This window comes from Odontomachus brunneus, unplaced genomic scaffold, assembly GCF_010583005.1.
Source record: "Odontomachus brunneus isolate Ranch 3 - 2012 unplaced genomic scaffold, Obru_v1 Obru_scaffold_008, whole genome shotgun sequence".
Lineage (NCBI taxonomy): Eukaryota > Metazoa > Arthropoda > Insecta > Hymenoptera > Formicidae > Odontomachus > Odontomachus brunneus.
In genome coordinates this window covers 3,306,278-3,316,240 of record NW_022639458.1, presented here as the reverse complement: position 1 = coordinate 3,316,240, position 9,963 = coordinate 3,306,278, and the positions used below count along the sequence as shown (strand labels likewise).

The following is a 9,963-nucleotide window of genomic DNA, read 5'->3' as shown; positions in this document are numbered from 1 at the left end:
TCTCTCTCTCTCTCTCTCTCTCTCTCTCTCTCTCTCTCTCTCTCTCTCTCTTTCTTTTTAATGGTGTCATGTCATCCGGATATCGTTTCTTGTAAGAGCAATAAAAACAGAGGAATCGCGCGCGTAGTTTCATATTTTTAACGACGTGCGCTCGCCACTTCCTCCTGACTATAAGCAACGGTTTACGAGAGAGTAAATAAGTTACAATAGAATATTTGCTTGAAACATAGTGACTTGATCATTATGAGACGCGCTAAAAAATAAAATCCGCGAGCTAGCGTAGAGCGCGCAGTTCCGCAATTCTAATAACTCGCTCGTCTGCCCTCCCCGCGAAATATGCCGCTTTATGCCGCAAGAAAGCGAAACGCACGCGGTGAAAAACTGCTACAAAAAATGTCCACCTTACATATGAGAGAGCAGCCGTTGCGGGCACTATTAAAAAATGAAATTCCGGGGCGAAGAAACTCGTGTAGTCGCGCAATTTTAATAACGCGCTTTTATGTGCCCGGGACAAAAAACACGGAAGAAAACCATTATGAGATTTTTTTCTTATGCATGTGGTACTATTATGGCACTCGGTGCCGCGAAAAAATGCTAGTCGACATTGCATTTAGCGCAAGAATTTTAATAATATATGTTATCCGCGCGCGAGAGTGCTTTCTCCATCTCAGTGAGATACGGCACGTTTTGCGTCATCATAATACTCTCTTTGCAGTCGCCGTTGTTAGAAAAGTCTTTCGCCCAAAGGCACGTTGTGAATGAGGTCTCGTCGGATCCTAGACGATCCGAAACGAATAGGACTCTGAGAAAACAACTTCTCGTAAGAGAGAAAGAAAGAGAGAGAAAGAGTTTTCATGCAGTGTGTGTTATCTTGTTAAACGAATAATGCCCTCTCAGCTCTATAACAAGCATCGTTTTTAGCATGCAACGTTGGACACAATGGTTCGCGCAATTCAGAATTATTGTATATACAGGGTGTTCCCAAAAAACCATTCAGTATTTATATGATAGATAGCACACACCATACTGAGTACAAAATTTCTAGTGAACATAGGTTGAAAGCTCAACCGTTTCTGAGATATAAACATTTTTGTATGTTAGCATCATGAATGACTTACTGGCTTTACAGAAGGTGTTCCACATGTCCTCCTTCCATTTCCATACACGCTTGGTATCTTTTTACAGAGTTGTGAACTCTCTTGAAAATTCCAGGTCTCTATTGAATTATTTCACAATGCTGGATTCGGTCGCGTATCCAGCAATCACCGCTTGATGATACCTGACTGATTGCCAGTGAAATCTTCTGTTATGAAGTATGTACAGAAATTGAATGAAGACATACAAAACGCGGTTTATAAACATTGAGATAAACATCGCATACGTATAAACCTCAGTCATGATGCTAACATACAAAAATGTTTATATCTCAGAAACGGTTTCGACCTATGTTCACTAAAGTTTTTTTACTCAGTATGGTGTGTATCTACCATATAAATGCTGAATTATTTTTGGGGAACACCCTGTATATATATGTATGCAATGTTATCTAAGTTTCCACAATAAAACTTGAGCGCTTTCTCTCGATGCTTTTTAAGATAGTCTACAGTTTGTACATTCCAGACGTGTGTTTACTCTGCTTAGGGAAATTTCAAAGAACATTGCAATATCCTTACAACTGAGTTTAGAGAAGTTTAAAAATATAGGAAAAATTTGCAGAACGATTTCTACACGTGCGTAGTCATATTCTCCTCTAAATATAGTAAAGCAAAGTGGTATATACATTTATATATCGGATCTATATTGAAAAAAATTGATATTCTTGGTCTTAGAAAAATCCTCTAAAATAGGCGCCAAGTGTAAAACATAAGATTTATTCCTTTTCCTGAAAGAAAATTCTGTACACAAAGAAAAAATTTCCTATCAAAACAAAAAGAATCAATTTTATGTTTAAAATATCTTACACTTGATTAGATATTATATATTTTTAGGATATCTTACACTCTACTTTATAAGATTTTTTTAAGAACAAGAATATCAGTTTTTCAGTGATATACGCAAGAAATACGAAAAAGGCGATCGTATTAATGCTTATTCTGACATGACGTCTTGACGATCGTCTCTACGTTACCGACACTTCTGGGGTTTGTCATCCACTTTGGCATTCCCTGTTGTAAACAACTTTTGACGCTTATTATGTAATCAAGATATACATATGCTATACACATACACAGCATACGCGCAACCGTATCCGCCATTAATTAGTACGTGTCTCCATAGGATATGGACATGCTGCAACTATTCGCGTCGCCAGCAGGTCGAGCGCTGCTCACGAACGACAATCGACCGAGAGGATCGACGTCGACCTCCTCCTTGTCTCGAGAGTCCTCGTCAAGGCTGAAGAGCGGTAGGAGACCATCGGGTACCGGCACAGTCAGCGCACCCACATCGCCGCCAAGACGGCGGAAGTCGAGCGCCGAGCTCTACAAGGAGGCCGTCGAGATCCTCGGCCTAACTTGCTCACTGACCGATAGCTGCCGGTGCATCGATTGCCAGGTAATCACTCGATTGACACTTGATGTACTGCTACCTCGCCTCGGCTCTTTACACGATCTAAAATACGATACGAAAATACGCCACGCGATGTCAAACTGAATATCCCAGAAATCTGCACTTGCTGCAGACGGATTTATTGAGCAACTCGAAATCGATTTCTATTTGCAACTAAGGTTTCCGGTCCCTCGCCGTAGTCACCTTGATTTATAAAGTCAAAAGCGAGAAGATACAAACATTGACAATTTTTGCAAAATATGATAAAGTGAATGTGTTATACACTGAGGGAAAAATTACTTTAAAATCAACAAATATTTCTTTGATGGATGCTATTAACATATTTATTTATAATTCTAAATTCTCTTTATTTAAACCAAATATTGTTTACTTAAATCAGGTAAACAATATTTGATTGAAAACAATATTTAATTTACATAAAGAGAATTTAGATTTAAGTAAATATGTTAATGGCACCCATCAAAGAAATATTTGTTGATTTTAAGGTAATTTTTCCTTCAGTGTATGTTTACAAAATCATACTTGCAGTTAATCGAGCAGACCCGTAAAACTTTCCAAACACTTTCCTTTTATTCTAACAATCAATAAAGCCGTAAAATTAACAGGACAAAATCATGAGAGAAGGTAGATTAAAGAGGAAAGTTGCATATCATATTAATTTTACGGTCATTAGTTCATTGTTCGAACAAAGGGGAAGTGTTCAGACTATTTTAAAAATCTGCTCGATCGATTGCAAGAATCATTTAATGGATATATCTTTTTATTTCAACATATTCTGCAAGAATGTTCAACGTGTACCTTCTGAACTTCTGACGTCATCGATCAAGAGTTCTGCAGCAAGAAAGCAGGAGCCTTAAAAACTTAATCGTCTGCCAAATACCATTACTTTCCGCGCTCTTGAATTATTAAATATCTTATGAGCTACATCTATAAATTAAGCTTGTCGAGACAAGATCTATTTGAAACGGTAATTTCATATTAAAGAAGGAAGCTCTTCGCGTTATATATATGTAGCAGATTTGTCGAAATATTTATTCATATGTGGTTAATATAGTTACAAAACTTCCCTATATATCGCGCAGTTGGCTTATAAAATTCTAACCATCTTGTTAATTGGCAATTGAAAATTCTATTTGGAGCAATAACGGAGAAATATCAAATTCAATTAAGACTGCGGTCCATTTTTTTCAAGCCAATTACACCGCACGCAATTGGCACGGGCAAAACGACACCGACGGTTGTAGTCGCGCAAACGAAGTCGATATTGGCTAGTTTGTATACTAATTGGACAGCTCCGTTACGGATTACTCGTCGCGGAACAAGCTTTTTTACTGCTCCGTTTTGGCTCGCACTTCTAGGTTCGTTAGTTTGCCGTTACGCTCGGAAAATTCTGATTCGTTTCTGTCAGGTAATACCCAAATAAGACCATTGATGTAAACCTGTCCACTTTAAAATTTTCACTAAGAATTTACACATAATTATAGATCATTGACTCAAAAGTTATAGGAACTATTAATAATATTTTTTAAACTACATTAAAAGTCGTTATCTGATTATTTACTGCTGTGGTTATTCAGGTAAATTAAATTATTATGTTAAATATACCTGGACGCGGAAATGAACGCTCTAAAAATTCATTTAAGTACAAACGAATATTAATATCTAATTCTTATGAGTAAAACAAAGCTGTCATCTCTCTCACTTCGAGAACATAAAAAATTTTATATATTCTCGTTTAAAAATGTCTAAATTCTTCAAAAGCATCTCTAAAACTTTATAAAAATATTAAAGCGCAGCTTGTGTGTGTGTGTGTGTGGAAATTGTATCATGTTACCTTCCCTAGTAGAAACTTCATGCAATTTTCGAGCTGTCACTGGACAGTTATGTTAACTTTTGTCTCGCAGATGCGCGAAAATTTTATCAAGTTTTCGTGCAGTTTCTATGCAGTATTTATCAGTAACTATATAAATATTAGTAATTAATTATTGTGCCATAGATAATATAAGTATATGTAAATATTAGTAATTATTATCATGCATTAATATTAGATATAATAACTGGGCAAATTTCCACGCAAACTGCACACATTTCTACTAGAGTTGCAGCGAGAGAAAATATAGCTAACGAAATGGTACTTTCGCACACACGCACATACACACCGTCGATTGGAATATCGATCAATTGGCTCAACTACACCGCATCATTACTCAACTCAATGCTGACACCCGGTCTCCTTTGTTTGTGCAGAGCAATTACTTCAACTGCGAGGACGATTGCGCCGACGCCGGTACGGAATTGGCTGCAGGCACTCCTATTTTATTGGACCACGCTCTGTCGCATCATCTGACTGTATGCTCCATACAGTAGCAGGCGACTGGCAGACGAAGACTACGTGATCAGCCCCCGGTTAACCCGCTCTGCCACATTTACCGGAAGAAGATGATGACGTCGCCGGCACGTTGACATCTCCCGCGACAAAGGATACGCAACGACCGCGCTCAAGAGACAAGAATCCCTGCGTGACCGGAAGTAACCAGCGCGGCAACGGCATTATGCAGCGATCGAATATTTAACGGGAATGTCGAGTCGTTCGTTTTGTGTTTCGCTCATCCGCGCAGGGAGTCCGCGCAAATATTTTCCCTCGCCAAATCATTTGCCTGACGGTTCGCGCGATTGGGCGATTATTTGCCCGACGGCTATTGCAGAATCGCACCTGTCCGACAACATGAATTTTTATTCAAGCGCATTCTCGTGCGCATCCCATCGAGTGCACTCTATCGGGTATGTTTTGTAATCGCTTCGAAACATAATATATGAACTTGTTGTTGTCGTCGAATTTGTTACAATTATACGAGATGCGACAGAACAAAACGGGATAATCTGTTGCGAATCGTCACTCGTCACAGAGGCGTTCCGTGTTATTTGCTCTCAGCGGTGCAACGACTCGCACCGACTTGTTGTATCGGTCGAAAATTCGACTTTCAGAAATTGCGTTCAGAAGCGACGAAGAAGAGCACGGCTCAAAAAGAATCGGACAACTATGCCAAATAGCGCCAAATTTATGATAGGAAATCCTAATTAATAATAACGCGCCTGCGTCGCGTCTAACATTCATTCATCGGATAAACGTATCGGTATTGTTTAATCGCGGTATATAAATTATATATTATATATATACACGTGTATGTGTGTGTGTATGTGTGTGTACGTATACACACGCACACACGCAAAAACATATATATATATTATATTTACTACATGTTTTATTATTAACATTTACTTAAGTCTAGCGAAATACAGTTGTTGAACAGCAAGCGCTCGCGCGGCTAAAAATAAAGAGAAAAGCTCCAGCTGGCGAATTAAGCGATTTCGCACGATGTTATGTATAGACTTTACATATATGTCAAGCAGTTGAGTATGTGTTCGATTAAGTTTTCTAAAGTGAACGCTCCTACTGAAGAACTCCACGTTGAGTTAAGGAGACGCATGTAATAATACAGCGAGTAAGATAAAAGTACCAATGTCCGGACATACACCTAATTCTGAACATTCTTATTATTCTGATCTTAAAATATAAATATTTAAACTTTTAACATAAAAAATATATATACAAATATTGTATATATACAAATATATACGTATATTCTATGTTGAAAGTTTAAATATATTCGTATTTAAATATCAAAATAATAAGAACGTTCAGGATTAAATATATGTTCGGGAATTGATACTTTTACCTTAATGGTGTTCTCGACCCGTGAGATTTGCGCAAAAATACAACGCAATGCATTTAAATTAACAGAATGTAGTAAACTCTTAGTAGAAACCTTAGTGGCGAATGTTCCGTCACCACACGAACTAGGTTACTGCGAAATGAAGCAAGTAATAATCGGAAGGTTGAGGACACCTCCTCCGCGTGTAATTGTAAGCGACGATAAACGATAAACGAAGTTAGGCCTGAATTATGTTGCGAATTTCAAACTGGATGACGCAAACCGAGAAAACGAACGTGAGAAAGTGTCGCTCGCGCCCTGAACGATTAGAGGAAGCTTAGCGATATATCGGACTTCGAAGAGGGTCAAGTGCCAAATAACTCGTTGCTAAGCCAGATGATCAATCTAATTGTTAATGAAATCTCCGCGTGTATGTTGATTAACACGTTGCGCTATATCTCGAACACTCCGGTGAAATTTTATATCGAGCTTGGAGCAAAACGTTTACCTCCAGACTTAATCGATAGGAATTCGATACGTTTTGCCCCCAAAACTGTTTCAATGCGTTGAAGATTAAATTTCTATCGATCCTTCGGTTCGCTGAGAATCACATTATTTAGGACCAGAGTGCATTCTGTAATTTAAGTTACAATTATACGTACATTGTATACTTTGTAATCTACAAAACAGATAATAAGCTCTCGTTTCTGGGATCATAAGTAACGAGGCATCTACAGTGTATCTCATCAGCAGATGTTTAACAATCGATGAGGGAGCTGTCGCAACTTTCATGCATCTCCTTTTGTCAAACATTTATTATGATTTAACCAGAGATGGCTCAACATCTCGCATGCGGAATCGTCTCATTATTGTTTATCGTAGCCGCAGCTTCGATTATTCCTCATGCAAATCTGCTTTCAGTTCGTGTGTGAACTTTTGTCTTTGTTGTCTGAATTTGGAAACAGTATCCCTCGCTCAAGAATCTGATATTACAAATATCGAGAACAGCTGGTGTTACAAGCTTCCACAGCGATAAATCTAGCTTTATTTTCCGAAAAAAACACTCGCATGCGAGCGAAATTCTTGCGTAAAAGCACGCGAATGTGCTTTTAATGTGCAAAACATCGCTATCATAACACACAAACACACGTAATACATATTCGTGTGAACTTTCGTCTTCGTTGTTTGAATTTGGAAACGGTATTTCCTCCCCTCCCCCGCCCCCTTCGCCTCTCTCTGAGAATCTGGTGTTTTACACACACCTCGAGCGATAAATCCAGTTCTGCTTTTCCGAAAACATCTGCACACGGGTGGAATTCTCACGTGAAAAGGTGCGCGAATATGAAAATCTCACGGTCAGTACTACGCAGTACTACGCGGTAATTTCTGTTTCGCACATTCAGGATTTCGTGATATTGCCAAAATCTTACTACGACATCGTTACTTTTTACAACGAGACACACGTCGTCGGTACTAGATGTAATGAATAGATCTATACTGAATCTCGTCTTCGTCACACGTTTCCGCCAACTCGGCGAACGTTCGATGAACGAGTAGAATCGCGCTCTTCTTGATCTAAACAGCCGTCGCCGTTTATCGCGAAGTCGTGCGAATAGTAGTTTTCTGAAAGCCATATGATTTTTCCTCCTCGAGTTTATTATTCAAATAAGCGCGAACGAATATGCAATACAACTATCAGGGTTGCCGCACGTATCGTCTCAGTGATCGATCTTTTCGCTCGAGAAAAGTATCCTGAACGCAAGGCCGCGCATTCTTTCGCGAGCATCACAAAATTAAACTACCGTGCATCAAGTTTGTTCCAAGAGGAATTTTGCACGTTATGTTATGATTCCCGTTGGCTACCAGAAGTGGATTAAGAAATTCCGTTTTGGTGACACAACAAACAGGCTTTCTACATCACGAGTGTCTAAAATAAATGATCGATGATACCTGATAGCTAACGCATACTCTTCTTCGCGCGCAGTAACGACTGATCGATCAACGGCCTCGGATATCTGACGACATTTACTAATGTACCTTTTTTCACCAAGTGACGATTATTTGTCTTTATTAAAGAGAATTGCGTCGTAGCAGAATGTTAGTATGATTGAAGTACTACCAGTAACGTTATTAAGTGTAGATAGAAAGAGGTGTGATCTCTTGGATTAAGTAGACGTGAAGCGGGAGAAAGCCGTGAAATTGAGATCTAAGTTTTGTAATTAATACGTCGACTATGGTAATCTGCAAAATCGAATTGTTTTCTTATTCTGTTAGGTAAAATTTTATTACTGTCAATTATTCTCCGCATTATTGCGTGACACTTCTTTAAGACGTAAGTACGTTTAGTATTGTTACGTTGTTACGACTATAGTTAAGTTTTTGTACGATGTTATTATTATGAGAGTAGTTCAGGCACATAAGATCACTGCTGCCTACTTTGTATGTATTCCCGGCTTTCTTCCGCATACATCCGCAGCCAACCGAGTTTTAGAGTGCACGTCCGTTGCGTCGGATTGGCTTCTTCTCATCGACGAAAGTAACAGCGCAATTAATAACCTTTCCGAATATATTCGAGAGTCGCGAGGATAATAATCTCGCGAGGGTATGTAATGTGAAATCTGTGGCTTCTAACCATTTTATAGTAACATAAATTGCGAGGGAAGTTTGGAGGGGATAATCCTCGCGAGCCGCTGTGGCGTACTCTTCGATAAGACTACCATTAAAGTACGATACAATATACTTGACTCTCGTTTTACTATTGTGTCCATTTTTAATCACCCTTTTCCTCTTCCTAATAACAACTACTCGTGACAAAATTTCGAATAAATGAAAACATGTAAAAATAAATTTAGAAATCCCAAAGACTGTGTAATCTATTTAGAATCTAATTTATTTAGAATATAAATATCTACTTAGAGTCGTTCCAGTTAATGTAATAATACAACAATATTCTCTCGCAAGAATAAAAATAAATATTTAGAAATTAATATGAGCAATGTACTTACTATAAATAGAATTGTTTAGATTATCGCAAAACTAGATTATCTCTCATCAGTCTCGTCTTTTTCGCGCTGCGTTCTGCGTAATGTTGCAAGGAAAAAAGATTTGGAAACTGGACAATATAAAACAATAAGTAAATTACAAGCTTAAACATGCCGCTCATATTTTTTGCTTATTTCTCGACAATTACAAAAGATATCGATGTGATTCAAAGAAAACAAAGTTCTAAACAATCTGTCTTGTTGGAATTCAGAGTTCACAATAATACTACTAATATTATAATAATACTATAATAATGCTATAATAATAATACTATAATAATTCTATTAATAACGGTTCATTAAATAAACCGTGGAAAGATGCGTACTTTTCGACGTCGCTGACAGCTATTTTACTACCGATTACTTGCATTGATTTACTTGCATTTTTCGCGCACTTCTCGGCAACCACTAAAGATATCAAGGTGACTCAAAAGGCACTATCTGCCAACGGGTGTTTGTGTGACTCTGTAGCACACCCAGTACCTTGAAAATATTTTTCCAATATCCCAAAATCACCTTCATAACGTTAGGTTTGTCATTGGAACTCATACGGATTCTCGCGCATGCACAGTGGTACTTATTCTGCGCCTAGGCCGAAAGTAGGCTATGTTATGGTAGGTTATAAGTTATTTCGCGTTAGC

General features: G+C 38.2%; 1 protein-coding gene across 1 annotated transcript in view; it reads left to right on the top strand.

The window, feature by feature from the left end:
* Positions 1–9,020, top strand: part of LOC116854088 — a 203,396-nt gene extending 194,376 nt beyond the window's left edge. Inside the window, exons 6-7 of the mRNA XM_032835630.1 lie at positions 2,278–2,553; positions 4,816–9,020. Coding sequence (XP_032691521.1) covers positions 2,278–2,553; positions 4,816–4,935 — 396 coding nt within the window. The 3' untranslated portion in view covers positions 4,936–9,020. The remainder of the gene's footprint in view (positions 1–2,277; positions 2,554–4,815) is intronic.
* The last annotated feature ends 943 nt before the right edge of the window (positions 9,021–9,963 follow it).